Raw genomic sequence first — 16,218 nt, 5'->3', positions numbered from 1 at the left:
GCATGCTATTCTGACTCCTTGCATAGACTAAAGCTTTTTTATACATTATTTTAATGGATTATTTCAATGATATTACGAGATGAATGCTCTAGATTAGATCTTATGGAGTATTAAACAAAATGGATAACTTTTTTAGGGTTTAGGGAGAAAGGACAAATGTTGGATTTTTGGACTCCACATATCTGATATACAGTACATCACTAACAAGTCATTTTTTAGCAGAGATATTTGTTTATGAAAGTACCAGAAGACCAGAGAATTTAAGTCTGGAATCTGCTAGGAATTTGCATATAATATTCCCATATCAAGACAAAAAGAAAGAGATAAATAAAAAATAAATATAATTTCGAACGTTTGTCTGAGAATTTAATTGATAAAAGGATTTCATAAAATGGGTCTTGAATTAAAAAAAAAAAGCTAAAATAAAAATAATAATTGGTACGAGAAAATGCTATTTTCTCCCTAATATGCCTACCCACTCGATTGTTCGTCCAAGAAATATAATATCCTCAATATTTCCGACTAGAATATTCACTTATGCAACTGCAAGCATGAATGATTTTCCAGATCAATGCGCACTGCATATGAATCATATGATATGATAGCAGGCTAATCTCCAATTGGAAAACAAGAATAATAGTTGGTAAACATCGTACCAGTGGATCAAAAACCCATGAAGAAGTAATAATTCCGCTAATCCAGCAAAACATATGCTCTGTATGACCGCTCTATTGCTGCCGGTCTCCCCCCCTTGTTATCACACGTGTATTGTAGGAATTACAGTGTTGGCACTTGTGGCCAAATGTGTGGAAGAAAGTCTTGCTAGTATGGTTGCAATCGTTGCAGAGATTTTCAACCTACATAGTTGCATTTACTTGTTATCTAATTCTATCAAATACACGATACAAGAATGAAAAGAAGAAACTCTGTAAAGATGTTCCATTGCCACAGATATCGAACTGACTGGCATCAATTATCTTCCACAAAGAAATGTAACACTAGAAAATGTCAATCAAGAAATGGATAATGAACTTACTTCGTAGCGGTATTCCTCAGGCATTGCAGTCGCTGCAATCTATCAGAACATCAAATCCCAGTATCAATATCAACAGGGTGTCTATGGAATAATAAATGAGGTCATATTTGACCAGTGTTCATGTCACAATGTTGGATGCTTGGTATAGATATCTTCAAATTTATAAAAAAGGAGAACCGCATAGAATATAGCTTTCAAGAATCTCTACATAAATCAAGATCTGTGCAAACCAGAATGGAAGAATTTGTAGTGATATGATGCAGAACTGTAAATAAAATATGCTAAACTAGTTACAACTTCTTTTGAAATCTTGAGAAGACCAGAAACCAATTTTTCTAGGAAAGTAGATATCTGAGAACTAAATGTTCAACTCAATGTGTAGGAATTTCAGGGCGTTGCATATGATTGGACCATTTCATGATATCAATCATGTACCCATACAATATTTCTACAAGTACTCATAATAGTTATATTTTCAAAATTTAAGCCATAAATGGGCACCAACAATAAGCCACAGATAGCCCATTGTTCCAACTATGTTTGTACTATCACTTTTACTGGAAATGTGAGAAAGGTCTAATTGATATTTAAGGGTATATTTGAATTCACATGGCATCCCAGTGAAATGCAGTAAAGGAGAAGACATGATTGCAACTATGACTGTAATAAATGTCATTGATGAAAGAAAGCAAGAAACACAAAAAGTCTGCAACAGTCTAACTTGCTGATCAGACATGCTGTATGTATTTTCATAGGGAACTTAAATAAGACCATCTAGAATCCCAAAGTAACTATTTAGATGATTTCATGAAAACAATGTAGGTGAAAGAACCAGAGTCAGGTCCTTTCATACAATGGCATAGAAGAACTATCTAGCATGATTCCATGAAAACTATGGAAGTGGAGAAACCAGAATCGGGATCTTTCATATCATGGCATGATGAAGGAAGGGATTCTTAACAATAAACTAAAAGTACAAACACGCAAGAGAATGTGCATACAGCTGCAAGCAGAAAAAGTATATTGCAAAGTACCTCCTCATCTAATCTTTCCCAACTATTAGACATATTGAACACCGACTTGGAGCAGATTGGACAACGATACCTGTAAAATTTGGGATATAAAATTTGAAAAGTTGTTTTCAGAGAGCGAGACAAATAAGGTAGAAAAGACATAGATGTCACACGTACTGGTTTTGGTTAAACATCTCATTATAACATTCCACATGCATTGTGTGCCCACATTTCATAATTGTAGTCTGTTTGGTTGAGTCGAACAGAAACTGCATGAAAGGAACAAGATTATATTTTAAAGGGCATGAAACAACATTAATATCAGTATTACACGAGTAATGTACTAAACCTCATAACAAATAGGACAGTGATTCTTCATTGAGTTCTCTACACATCTGTGATTGTTACGCAAACTAACAGAATAACAAGAACCTGTGCAGAAAGAAGATAGTTGGATGTATTCTAATCCATATACATGACTGACATGGAAGAAAAATGGGGATACTAGACACACTAGGTATATTGTTCCAAATAAAATTATAAGAAGATCTCATCTTTGAGTGCTTCAGACAGAGCCATGAAATTGCACTCCATGAAAATGGAAATGTTAATCACACACATGAATATGCATCACAAGAACAGGCCACGCAAAAAAAAAACTGTGAAACTACTTACCACACTTGGGGCAATGAAAGAAGTTTTCGCGACCACCAACTCTGGGAATTACGATAGCATCAGAAAAAGATAATAATTAAATAAAAAACTGCAACATGAATTCACTAATTGAACTCTCTTACCTGCAAATGCCACAGTCATTGCAATGAAACTGGTTTTTACTGATCTGTCACAACAACAAGCTACCCGTGTCACTAATCAAACAGAAGAAAAAAAAAGACACTATCCCTGGTTCAAAGAGCATTGTGCCAAAAAAGTAAACAAAGGGCAGTGTATTACATCATCATCATAGAATTTGCATATGCTGCAGAAGTATTCACCAAATTTGACGCCACAATTCGAACATAGATTGGAAACCTGCTCATAAAGAAACAACCCAGAAAATAGCCATAACAATCAAAAGGATGTTCAAAATAACAAAAAGCCAAAAACGCAGATAATCATATGAGAGACAAACCTGTTGTTCAGTATTGCATATTGCACAAACAACCTAATATGATTAAAAAAAAGAGAACACTTACTCAACCATACTTGGTAGGAAAAAAGCTTACAATATTAACAAACATACAAAGACATGTAAAGGGAAGTGGCTTGTACTTGCTTAACTTCATGGCGAACAATCGCGTGTCTATCTCTCGGGTTGCTCAAAGTACTCTACACAAAATTCCACATGTATCACAAAATTTAACCCCCAGCAAATGCACATATAATAGAAAAAAATCAACAACAACAACAACAAAAAGCTCCGTCTCTCTCACAGCGTCCTAACCGTGGCTTCGTTATGACAGTGACGGCAAGTAAAAATCTGATCGCAACAAGGCGCCTTCAGCTTGCATCTTCTCCTATAATGGTCGCACCTAAAACACCACGTTTGGAAAACAGAAATCAACATCTCAGACACAAAAAAGGAAAACTTTCACCAAGATGTAACAAAAATTCGGAAGAAGGAAACGAACCCATGCTGCAATGCCCCGAAATATTCTCGCGGAACATCACTATCATCACGATTTTGCGTTTGTGCAGCTGCAGAATTCGCTCCTAGGGTTTCCATCGCCGGATCGCCGGGCTGATTGGGAATTTAAAAAAAAAGGATATTTCAAAAATTCAATCGAAAATATCTCACGGCGGCCGCGGCAATGTTGCGCCACCCGATAAATTAAAGCAGCTAGAGCCAAAAAAATTCTCAGCCACCACTCAAAAACTGAACCTCGAAATCTGACGGCGGCAGAGGCAATTTTTCGGGAATGGAATGCTCCGGTGTTTGCAGTGTCTCAGCTAAAAGAGCTTTTTGTTGGTTTAATTCTGGCTATGATTTACGCCACACGACTTATGTAAATAACTTGGATGAGTGGGAAAAGATTAGTCATTAGCCCCTTTAGGGAGGTCAATGTAGCCCGCAATCCATGGGCTGACGCGAATAGCCCGCCAAATTTATAGGGTCAGGATTGGAAATTTCTAGCCCGATAAAGTTAAAACCCGATTAGCCCGCACCCGATTAACCAACGACCCGTTAGGGCTAGACCCGAAAACCCGATGGGCTGGCCCGAAAATCCGATAAAATTTCTATTATTCTATTTTTACTTCTAATTCGACACTTCATTTATTAATTTTATAATATAGATAACTAAAAAAATAACTTTCAATTTTATATTAAATATACAAATTATATAATGAATTTTTATTAATATAATAATTGATAAATAAATTAAAAACTTCAAATTAAATATTTAAATTTCTAAAACATGCATTAAAATTTTATGAAATATCTCAAATATTAGTATTTGATCATGTTTATGATAGAGTTTGACCATATATCTCAAATTTATCATAATTAAATATTTTACATTTTATGAATATAACTAATTTTCATCATTATTTATTGGATTGATCGCATGTTAATCTTATCGGTAGCAACCCGATTAACCCGCTGGGCTAGCCCGAAACCCGAGCTTTTAGGGTTAAGGTTGAACTTTTACAACCCGAAAGAATTCACAACCCGATTAACCCGCAACCCGAGTAGGGCCGGCCGATTGACATCCCTAGCCCCTTGTAATTCATTTATCATTATATATATTGCATTCGTTGATTGATTGTTACATATCTAAATTATTGCATAAAATGTTTGACACAAGTTTGATTAAGGATTTGAGATAGGAGTCGTGTTAACTATAAAAAATAAATTAAAAAATGTAGCACATACTTGAGAGCAGTTCAAGTTTATCCATAACTAATAGTCACATACGAGTAAAAATTTGGATTACATTTAGTTGATAGCTTGCATATGAAATTACTAGTCATAAATGGGAACCAAGATGATAATTCAACATAAACTGAAATAGCAAAATGATTTCACCATGAAAAAGGGGAAATTTCAAGTAAATCTCCAAATACAAAAACATACAGCTGAAGAAAATACAGAAAAAATCAGCCTTCTCTCATAAACTAGTTGAACGAAACCCTTACCAGTAAACAACACCATTGCGCAGTGAAGCATCTCCCCGAAGAAATGAAAGCAATATCATCACAAAAGCATGAGTGTGACCTTATAATTCTTGATGACTTTTGGTCCAAACATATATGTGAAATTCAAAATAAAAAATGGTCCAAGATTATTATAATGTTTCGATGTTGAGATATACGTACATTATTTCATAGATATACGGAATAAAATATGCAGATGATTCCAAAAAATAAACAATATGGGAAAAGTTGGAGGGAATTTCATGCCTTTCCTTATCTATAATATAGTGGTTGAAACTATGGATTCTTACTACACAAAGTGGAGCATTTTTCTTTTTTTACAACTTTATGCAAATGGAAAATTGAAATGGACAAGGAATTTCATAAAGTGAGAAGCATCCCTTGGAGGAGTCCCTTTCTTTCCAGCCAAAAATATATTCATGCTTAATTAAAACATATATATTCATATAGAGAACATAACGTGAAAATATTATTTTGTTCAAATTGGAACGTACTATTATGAAACATTCGTTCATAAAACGGATAAACCAGGAAGATGTCATGCAAGTACATAGTCAATAATTTGAAACACAGAAAAACAATTTTTATATGGATAATCCAAAAAATATAATTTTGAAACTAAAAATCATTTTAAAAAACCTTAATTTGGTTTAACATTAGTTATGCTAGTTCAAATAAAAAATAACTTTACCTCGTGCATATTGAATTTATTATGACTATCAGTCTCATTCCGCTAACTCATTAGAGTTAAGATTTATTACATTTCATTAACTTTTAGATTTAAGTAGGACAAGTAATAACAGTGGGCGAAAGACAAAATAAGAGCAGCAGAAGAGTAATTAATGTTGATTTAATATGCAAAAGGGAAAGAGAAGAACTAGTAATAGTAATTAAATAAGGATGATAGGTAATCAGCTGAATCCGAGCTAGCCCTAATTAATTAATATGACTACAACATTCTTTGTTGTTGTTCCTCATCCAACAAGGCAGCAACTCTTATTTTCTCAGCACTACAACGTTACAAATACATTGATATGATGAGTATATACATAGGATTAAAAAGAGAAATGAAAGACTAGTTGGTGTGCTGGTAGGCCCTGAGGAGCTGGACAAGGGAGCCGCTGAGGTGGAGCGACATGATCTCGTTGGTGGAGCCCATGAGCTTGCCGCCGATGTAGACCATGGGTACGGGGGCGCTGTACCCCATCCGCATCAGCGCCTTCTCCATCTCCTTCCCCTCGGGGTCGTGGTCGATATCATGCACCAGCGGCTGCACCCCGAGATCGCGGAACAGGATCTGCACCGCGTAGCACAAGCAGCACGTGCTCTTGCTGAACACCACCACCCCCTTCTCCGATGCCACTTTCCCTATCTTCTCCATTTTCTTTTTCGATCTTTTTGCACAATTTCTATCTAGTAATTAACAAACCTTTCTTGCCTCTCTATTTATATAGCTACCTTTTTCGAACAAGAACATTCAAAAGTTGGTTCGCTTTACACTAGACACTTCGATTCTGGATGCTCAACTCAACCGTGTTTGATGCATACAAAAAGGAATGAAAACCCGTTTTTTTTAACTTCACTTCACTATTTTATCATCCGTGTTAATTTATGTATTATCTAATGCACATGACATGCACTGCTTTATGAAAAATAATTTTGAGTATGTACGACAGAGTTTGCAAAATTGAGCATCAAAATATTTAGATTTTTATATACCGCTACCTTTTCTTCCTCTACACTTAAGAAAAAATTATGGGGCATGTCCGGTCTGGTGATATGAAGAATTGGCAGTCAATTATTATTAAAAAAACAAACAACACAAATTCTTTGATGATCAAGAATAATATAATCTCAAGAATCTTTGAGGAGGAAAACACATTGAGCCACTACTGACCGTTGAAGGTGCACGTTCTTCACTTAAGTATAAAAATTATCACATGCTTGCTGAAGAAGGGGTGGTCGATTTTCAACAAGATTCCTGCAATCATCCTTTGTGGGGAAAAAGATCAATTTTATTCTGTGTTTAAAGAAAGATGGGGAACATATGGAGGGCTTTCGGTGGTGAATCTTTGAGTACCGACCACCAACTTGTGTAGTTCGTACGTACACACTACTTTTATTCTACGTATTTATACACTACTCTATGCTCCATTTACTGTGTTATTGTGCCTAGGAATGAACTGGTCATACGAGTGATGTGATGTTTAATTTTGTAAAACTAAAAGGTATATGATCAATCTACGTTCTGAAAAGATGATCATGGTATATTCACTTTCCCGAATACTCGGATGGACATTATTGTGGGTGTGTAATTTCCTCAATACTCGGATGTGGAGGATTTTTTTTGAGGGCATATATTCATTCATTTTAAATATAGGTACGGAGGCTTTGCACTCTAAATAAGTAAAAGCCTTCAGGGTATTTATAATTATTATTACTTTTTATTCCACAAAATAAAATCTAAAAAGGTAAAATTTTATGACCATATGATTAAATTAATGATGAAGTGTGAGTGTGGAATGATTTATAAACAAGTTGGCCTTTTGCTGTCGGATTGAAATGAGATGTCGATAAAAGTATAGACCAAATAGATTGATTGTGATTATTAACATTGATATACACGAATATCTTTGTCTAATTTTGATGTTGAAATGAGAATTTTGTTTCATCATAAGAAGGGACAAGTATTAGTTATGCAGTCATGTTTGACATGGAATATGTGAATTTTATCACCTACTATATCAAAAGGCACTATATAGCCACTAAAATAGAAAAGGTGGACGAGGTGACCTCTAGCTATCTCGTCATTTGAAATAAAGAAAATCGATTACACAAATCTCTTATCTTGCCTCTCCTTCAAATATCGATTAATCTCTTTCGCCGACGAACCTTCATATGCACTCAAGGCGTATCACAGATTCACAAGTTACATTAACTATGATACCACACAAGCAGATTCATCAACATTTCAAGAAAATTTAAAAGACTACACTATTGTTATTCTTTTTACACATTTAAAATCTCATCAGTTTAGAGAATATACATTAGCCAAAGTTTAGCGCTCCCTCAGTTGATTTGGACATATAAAAATCAAATGCAGATATGCACCCAGCGAGAAGAAAAATGATAATCATATGTAGAGAATGGCATTGTGAAATGCAGGTAAGTCAAAATGAGCATACTAAAGAGTGGACTAAAGAAGATGAGCATAGTAGCAAAATGTGGCGTTCGGTTGCCATGACTAATATCATGAGACTATCAATTTAGGATTAAGTTGTGGGATTATTTTAGTTGGAGGGGGAGGCTATGACTAATTATCATGAGACTATCCATCTAGGATTAAGTTGAAGGGTTCAATCTTATGAACCAAACATGATACATATTTAATCATGAGATTTAATCTTGTCAACCGAACACCCCCTTAGAGGACTAAAGTATCTAAGCTGTGAATCTTGAAGCATCGATTTTGATTAATAACTGCGGTCACCAAGTCGAATTCTGAATCCGGCATGTTTGTCCGGGGAAACCACCTGTTAGAATATGGAAATAAAATATTGTAACTAAGGAAAGGATCATGTGATTAACATGTAATTGATAGAACCCAAAATTAGGGGATTCTTTACCTTATGTAAATTAGGGCAATCCTCTATATTAAGAGGATTGCCCCATCGATGAATACAACACTAGAGGATTGCCCCATCGATGAATACAACACAGAAAATCATCCGAACAATGTCTACTGTTTCTTCCCTCTCGGTTATCCAATTAAACATGGTACCAGAGCAGGTTGAGCAATAGGGACTCAGAATTTAACATCATCATCGTCCAAATACCAATCTCGAACCCAGGCCAAGAGGCAAAAACCTGCAATCATCAGGAAAAAAACGATGTCAGAATCAGACAACGAGAATCATCAGGAAAAACAATGTGAATGTCCCTGAAGACATCACAATGAAGTGTGCAGAGCTCCTCCGAAACCTCCAGACCATGCCAATCACCCCACGACCAACGACGGTGAACGCAGACAACCTCAGTGAAGTAGTCGTCTCAACCAAGTTATCGGGAGACAACTACCCACTGTGGGCGAACCTGATCAAACGGGCGATTGGGGGAAAAGGCTTAACCTCCCACATCTCGAAGGGTTCAAAACCTCCGGCAGAAACCGATCCCAGCCACGAGACATGGCAAAAATTGGATCACTGTGTGTTCGGGTGGATCATCAACAACATGGAACCCGAACTCGTGAATGAGGTATCACAATACCCAACTGCTCAAGAACTTTGGGAGGGGCTAGTCGTGACATACGGCAGCGGAGGCGATTCGCTCCAGGTATACGACCTACACCGAAAAGCAAGCAACATCAAACAGGGAGAATTGACCCTCGAACAACTGTGGAACCGACTCCAAAGCATTCGGATGTCGATTGATAGAAAGAAGCCAAATCCGATGAAGGACCCGGAAGATATCGTGATCTACAACCGAGAAAGACAGGAGACTAGGCTCTTCCAGTCTCTAATGGCACTCAATGACGGACATGAAGTAACCTGGAGAGAAATTCTCAAACAGGAACCCCTGCCCTCAGTCTGGGACGCCTACGCGACCGTCCGACGAGAAGCGACAAACGACAGAGTCCTCAAACCCCAGGTCGCCGATGGAAGAGACCTTCAAACCAGCGGCGGAATCGGGATCGGACTTGCGTCGCGCGGCGGAGGACGGTCGGGGCAGACCCCGAATCGAGGAGAGGGATCGTCGAATCGAATCGATGAGGATCGTCTCCCTTCCTCACTTCCTTCTTTTCTCTCTTCTCAGTCTCATCTCACACTGCGAGAGGTGGGGGCGGAGACGCGAACGCCGTAGGGTCGGAGGCTGATGAAATGAAGTTTCCGGTGGCACGTTGAGCCCACCTGGATGCGCCGCTGGGACGATCACATCATCGACGAAGACGCAAACGAGCAAGAGAAGACGATTGGCGCAATCCTTCTTGGTGTAGAGCGTGGGGTCGTTGTTCTCTGAAACCCATTGTGGAGGAAGAAGGAGTGGAGGTTGGTGAACCAAGCCAGCGGCGCTTGCTTCAATCCGTACACCGCTTTGTTCAATGTGCAGAGGTGTAGATGTCTTCGAGTAAATCTCCTTCTAGAGTGCCGGATTGGACATCGAGTTAGTAAATAGGCCAGTTGAGATGTGCGGAAAGGGCTAGGTACATTCTCACCGCAGGCCACCAAACGAGCCTTGCGTTTCCGCACGCTCCCGTCCAAATTTTTCTTAGTATTGAAAACCCATTTCAGGCTGCCAACTTCAGTTGCCATCGGCGCCGGCACTAGCAGTGTAGGAAGGTGGTTCCGGAAATAGGGTTTTTATATTCATTCAATGCCACAATTGATACCACAAAGTAAGATTAATAGGCCGGTTAAACGATCATAATCCACAGCCACTCCACTCCACTCCACTACCTCCACCATCTCGTAACAACCCCCACTACTCCATCATTTTTAGTACTCTCTACAATATTATTATGAGTAATTGTTGCACTAATTCTTCTTACAATACTGTTATTATCATCATTTAATTTTCTTGTTTTATAGCAATAAGTTTATTAACACATTCTCGTGTTATCAAATTTCATAAAACCTTATTTAGCGTTAAAACTATACTTTACATTTTACTTATAAAATAATGGCTCTTAATTTATAGCATTGTAATTCTCATATAATGGCTCTTAATTTATACTAGCATTTTACTCCACACATAAGAAATTCATAATTTTTATGTTAGATTAAGTTTTTATATATTAGTTCTATTTAATTACATTAGTATATGCACATCATATACGGTTTTAATCTCTTACTTATTATATTTCTCCGATTGATATTAAAAAAATCGATGCCAGTCAAAAATAGAAGACACGGCATGTAGATGGAGGCCACCAGCTCTCTCTACCATGCACCAATTAGATATAGGGGTGGCACGGTATGGTATATCGCACCGAGAATGTCATACCGCATTTGCGGTACGAGAAAATTTCATGCTTATACCTTACCGAATTTTAATGCAGTATACCGAAAATTCGGTATGATTATTTCCGATACCGTTACCATACCGTATTGCGGTATACCGTACTTTTACGTTATACCGAAATAAGGTATGGCATACCGAGTACGGTATACCAAAATAAGGTACAGCATACCATTATGTGTGTTTCATACCAAAAAAATTCTATTATAGTCAAATATTTAAAATAAAATTTCACCTATTTAAATAATGTCCAAAAGATTAAAACTACACCATAATCAAATCTATACAGTGGACTTGATTTGCATCTCTACGTGAGTATGTTTGGGGTTGAGGGCGGTTGAACTAAAATATGAAAGTAGGGTTAGTGATTTTAACATATTAACTATTTTTTATATAAATTTTAAATACAACATATATATCGAATTTTTGGCAAATATCGTAAATGCGGTATACTGTGGTATACCGCGGTATAGGAAAATCTATACCTTTACCATACCGAAATCTGTCGGTAAGGTATCATTACCGTACCGAAATCTGACGGTAAGGTATCATATCGTACCGCAACTTGCGGTATGCCGCAAATTTGGTATTTCCGGTATTTTTTCGGTACGATAAGTGCGGTATTTCGGTATATTTAGCCGGCCGCCCTAATTAGATATACTTAAAACTCCCACAACCTAGCAAGTTTCCTCTAAACTAAAGCATAAGGAAACAAACAATATGGCCACAACCCACAAGCACAATGTGTGTGACTGTGTGAGCACTCAACTTCAGATGGGCTCATTTTCACTTCCAAAAAAATAAATACTAAGTACTTTAACAGACATTTTTATTATTTTTCCGTTGTTTCTTTTTTGTAAGGACTAACAACAAAACCCCATCTGGAGAATAATCCTGAGCCACATAGAAAGATGAGGTGGTAAAACCTCTGTTCCTGGATCCCAAATTCAAACCAGAAATAAACAGATTTTCTCCCTCATCTCTCATGGCTGCACCAACCGCAACTCCCCCTGCTTCATTCTCACTCTCACCTACTAACCGAATTACCAAATCAAGAATTCCCCATGCAACACACAGGACAAAGGAACTCACCTGCCACGTGCGCCGCTGCAGCTTCCGAGTCCAGGCCGTGCAGGGACCAACTCCTAGCAGCGAAAAGAGGCGGCAGGCGCCACCTGGAGTTGACACAAGAATCCACTGGGAGAGCGAAGAAGAAGGGTGGATCGGGGGCAGTAGCTCGGGGTCATCACAGGAGCAGGCCAAAGACAAAGACGACTTGCTCGGGGAGAAATTCTCCGAGCTGCTCAACAGTTCAACAGATTCATATTACCAGTACAAACAAACTACACCTCACTATTCTTAATGAATTACCTTTTGATGAGTAAAACAGTACTGATGCTGGCCAATCAGGTTTCTGGGAGTACCTGCAAACGCTGACGTCGAAGAAATCAAGGCAGCCTACCGGAGGCTGTCCAAGGAATACCATCCAGACACAACTGTACTTCCTCTGAGAACAGCCTCAGACAAGTTCATGAAATTAAGAGAGATCTACAATGTACTGAGCGATGACGAGAAGCGCAGGTTCTATGACTGGACACTGGCTCAGGAGGCAGCAAGCCGAGAAGCAGAGAAGATGAGGATCAAGCTGGACGACCCATACATGCGAGAGGTGCAGGAATATGAGTCCGTTCCAGATATGGTGGATCGGTTGGGTGGGAGGAACATGGAGCTCAGTGACCAGGCAACACAAGCTCTAAGTTTTGATATTTTGATCATTTTCTTCTCTATATGTTGTCTAATATATGTTGTCTACTTCAAAGAGCCCTACTAGTTGAACACATTCAAAGAAATACAACAATTTTATACTTCAAAAACAGATCATTGTACATTGAAATTGGTCTAGGGAATATATGTCTATACATATTCTACTTTCTTTGGGATGTCTCACGAGAAATTGACATAGAGCTATAATCCAGTAATTCTACGATTAGAATTGGCAAAGTTCACCATGACAGTACTAATGAGCACAACTGACATTATTTATCAGAGAATAACAAGAAATAGGCTGTGAACAAAATCATCTATTTCATGCATCCTTGATGTTACATTATTCCATAGCTAAAATTACATTAGCAAATTCATCAAAAACAGTAAAGTTTCTTGATTCCTAACCGAAGTTAAAGAGATGAAAACCTGAAGAATGTGGAGAAAGGAAACCTTGATAAATTAAGCCATGCTAATATAAATTTTCTGAGAAGACGTTTACAGAGGAAGAATTTGGACGTTGTTTCACATTATGTCGTTCTTTTTAAGTTGCTATTTAAGACAAACGATTTTATGCAGCTTCAGATTTGTGCCAATCACATATTCACTACAAACAAGTCGAGAGCAGAAAATACAGTGCCCCTGCCAACTTTCTTGATATGTAATGGTGGCCCAATCAATCATAAATGGAAATCATGAATCAGATCACATTTAATATGCAGGGCTTCATATCGAAATTGATTGAAAGAAAACCCATAAAATAAAATAAAAATGCAGAAGAACAGAAACCATACAATGTATTAGTAACAATATCATGTCATCACAAAACATGAAAATGGCAGCTTTTTTTTCTGGGAATGCAGAAAATGTTGAATTATACTTCTGTAGAACAGTAAAATATAGAGACATAATGGAGAAAGTAGTAGTGTATATCTCATTAGTAAACATAGGCCACATATATATACAAGTAACTAAGCTAGGCTATGTTACATAACCGATGTGGGATAGAAATCATATACTATATTAACACTCCCCCTCAAGCTGGATCATATATATTGATCAAGTCCAGCTTGGTACAAAGTTCTGAGAAACGCTTCACAGGCAACGGTTTTGTGAAGATATCAGCAATCTGGTTAGACGATGAAGTGAAAGGAGTAGTAATTGTCCGATTCAAAACACACTCTCGAATGAAATGACAATCAACTTCAATATGTTTAGTCCTCTCATGAAAAACCGGATTGTTTGCAATATAGATTGCAGCTTGGTTATCACAATGCATAGGTAAAGGTTCATTGAAAGTGAATCCCAATTCTCTAAGTAGATTCTTGACTCCGATCATCTCAGTAGCAGTATGAGCCATAGCTCTATACTCGGCCTCGGCAGACGATCTCGCAACAGTATGTTGTTTCTTGCTTCGCCAAGTTACAAGGTTTCCTCCCAAGTAGGTGCAATATCCAGAAGTAGACTTTCTATCAGACTTAGAACCAGCATAATCAGCATCAGAATATCCTTCAATTTTTAGATGCCCATTCTTTTTGAATAACAATCCGTTGCCGGGAGATTTCTTGACATATTGAAGAATTCGAATAGCGGCATCCCAGTGAACTTGCTTAGGCTTATCCAGAAAACGACTGACTAAGCCAACAGCAAAGGAAATATCCGGCCTTGTTACTGTCAAGTAGATAAGTTTTCCAACTAGACGTCTATACTTAGCTTTATCCTCCAAGACTTCTCCACTGTCATCCCAAACACTTGGATCAACCTCCATAGGAGTATCAACGGGATTTGCTCCAAGTAGTCCAGTTTCTTTCAATAGATCTGTAGCATACTTTTGCTGAGATAGAGACACTCCAGAATTTCCGTGTGCAATTTCAATTCCCAAGAAATACTTAGGACGGCCCAGATCCTTGATAACAAAATGTTGCTGCAAATATTTCTTAGTTTCCTCAATTCCACGAACATCACTTCCAGATATGAGTATATCATCAACATATACAATGAGAATAACAATACCCGATGCTTGGTGTCGCACAAAAACCGAATGATCAGACTTGCATTGCTTAAAACCAATAGTTCCAAGGACACTGTTGAACTTATCGAACCACGCCTTGGGACTTTGTTTAAGGCCATAAATTGCCTTTTTGAGACAACAAACTTTAGTAGCATCCTCCCCCTGAGCAACATATCCCGGAGGTTGCTCCATAAAGACCGTCGGAGTCAAATCACCATACAAGAAAGCATTCTTCACATCAAGTTGATACATGGGCCACGAAAGATTAATAGCCAAAGAGAACAGAATTCGGATTGAATTCATACGAGCAGTGGGCGAGAACGTCTCAAAGTAATCAATACCATAAGTTTGCGTGTATCCTTTGGCCACAAGCCGAGCTTTGTAACGATTAATATTGCCATCAGCCAGAAATTTTATGGTAAACACCCAACGACAAGACACAATATCCACCGAATCAGGGGCATGGACCAGAACCCAAGTACCACGACTCAAGAGAGCTCGCATCTCCTCATCCATAGCGGCTCGCCATAAAGGGTGTTTGAGTGCCTCTTGGTAAGAAGTTGGAATCACTGTAGACAAAAGGCAAAGAGCAAAGGCACGAAAAGGAGCACTCAAGCGAGTAAAGGAAACATGATTAGATACGGGGTGTTTGGTGGTACAAGTACGTTTACCTTTGCGAATGGCTATGGGTAACTCATCAGAAGGAGGTGGATTTTCAGAAGCTGGAGGCGAAGATGACTGTTGCAGTGGACATGAGACTGTTGGTACTGTTTCAGGGGCTTCAGGGGCTGTTGCAGGTCGACGACGTCGTGTATAGACCTGTAAAAGAGGAGCAGGAGGAGCAGAAGACATAGGAGAAACAAAAGTTTGGGCAGGTAAAGGAGTATGATATAACTGGCTGGTTGGTTTAGTTTGAGAATGAGTAAAATAAGGCTGAAACTCAAAGAAAGTAACGTCTGCAGAGATATAATGACGTTTGGTAAGAGGGTCAAAGCATCGGTATCCCTTTTTGGTTCTAGAATAACCAAGAAAAACACACTTAATAGAGCGAGGAGACAACTTATCCAACCCAGGAGTCAGATCATGAACAAAACAAGTACATCCAAAAATGCGTGGAGGAATATGATAAAGAGGTTTATCAGGATGAAGACACGAAAAAGGAATATCCCCATGCAACACACTAGATGGCATCCTGTTAATAAGGAAGCATGCAGTAAGAACAG

The 16,218-nt window shown here is 38.1% G+C and overlaps 3 protein-coding genes across 7 annotated transcripts; 1 reads left to right on the top strand and 2 right to left on the bottom strand.

Annotated features, from left to right (window-relative positions):
- Positions 1-319: 319 nt before the first annotated feature.
- LOC121781242 (E3 ubiquitin-protein ligase MIEL1-like) lies at positions 320-5,322 on the bottom strand. 5 transcript variants are annotated; one of them, XR_006046166.1, is made up of 14 exons: positions 3,932-4,075; positions 3,681-3,790; positions 3,494-3,581; positions 3,322-3,378; positions 3,182-3,214; positions 3,004-3,081; positions 2,847-2,890; positions 2,725-2,765; positions 2,399-2,481; positions 2,227-2,318; positions 2,071-2,140; positions 1,037-1,075; positions 657-857; positions 320-578 (listed from the first exon to the last, which is right to left on the bottom strand). XR_006046166.1 is itself a non-coding variant. In XM_042178988.1 (13 exons), exons 2-13 carry the CDS (start codon positions 3,773-3,775, stop codon positions 729-731), a joined length of 849 nt encoding a protein of 282 aa, XP_042034922.1. In that variant the 5' UTR covers positions 3,776-3,790; positions 5,188-5,322; the 3' UTR covers positions 320-728. The 5 variants fall into 5 exon arrangements, 4 of the variants coding, with proteins under 4 accessions (XP_042034922.1, XP_042034904.1, XP_042034934.1 ...); XM_042178988.1 differs by lacking the exon at positions 3,932-4,075 and adding an exon at positions 5,188-5,322 and having other exon boundaries at positions 320-857; XM_042178970.1 differs by having other exon boundaries at positions 320-857.
- A 715-nt stretch (positions 5,323-6,037) lies between these two features.
- Positions 6,038-6,650, bottom strand: LOC121768597 (glutaredoxin-C13-like). The gene has a single exon (XM_042165130.1). The coding sequence runs from the start codon at positions 6,584-6,586 to the stop codon at positions 6,281-6,283; it is 306 nt and encodes a 101-aa protein (XP_042021064.1). The 5' UTR covers positions 6,587-6,650; the 3' UTR covers positions 6,038-6,280.
- A 5,468-nt stretch (positions 6,651-12,118) lies between these two features.
- Positions 12,119-13,096, top strand: LOC121769584 (NAD(P)H-quinone oxidoreductase subunit T, chloroplastic-like). The gene is made up of 2 exons (XM_042166419.1): positions 12,119-12,552; positions 12,631-13,096. The coding sequence occupies exons 1-2, from the start codon at positions 12,206-12,208 to the stop codon at positions 13,049-13,051; spliced, it is 768 nt and encodes a 255-aa protein (XP_042022353.1). The 5' UTR covers positions 12,119-12,205; the 3' UTR covers positions 13,052-13,096.
- Positions 13,097-16,218: the final 3,122 nt, after the last annotated feature.

The sequence above is a fragment of the Salvia splendens genome, chromosome 2 (genome assembly GCF_004379255.2).
Source record: "Salvia splendens isolate huo1 chromosome 2, SspV2, whole genome shotgun sequence".
NCBI classification, from domain to species: domain Eukaryota; kingdom Viridiplantae; phylum Streptophyta; class Magnoliopsida; order Lamiales; family Lamiaceae; genus Salvia; species Salvia splendens.
The sequence above is the reverse complement of the archived record's forward strand: the minus strand, read 5'-3'. Positions and strand labels throughout refer to the sequence as shown.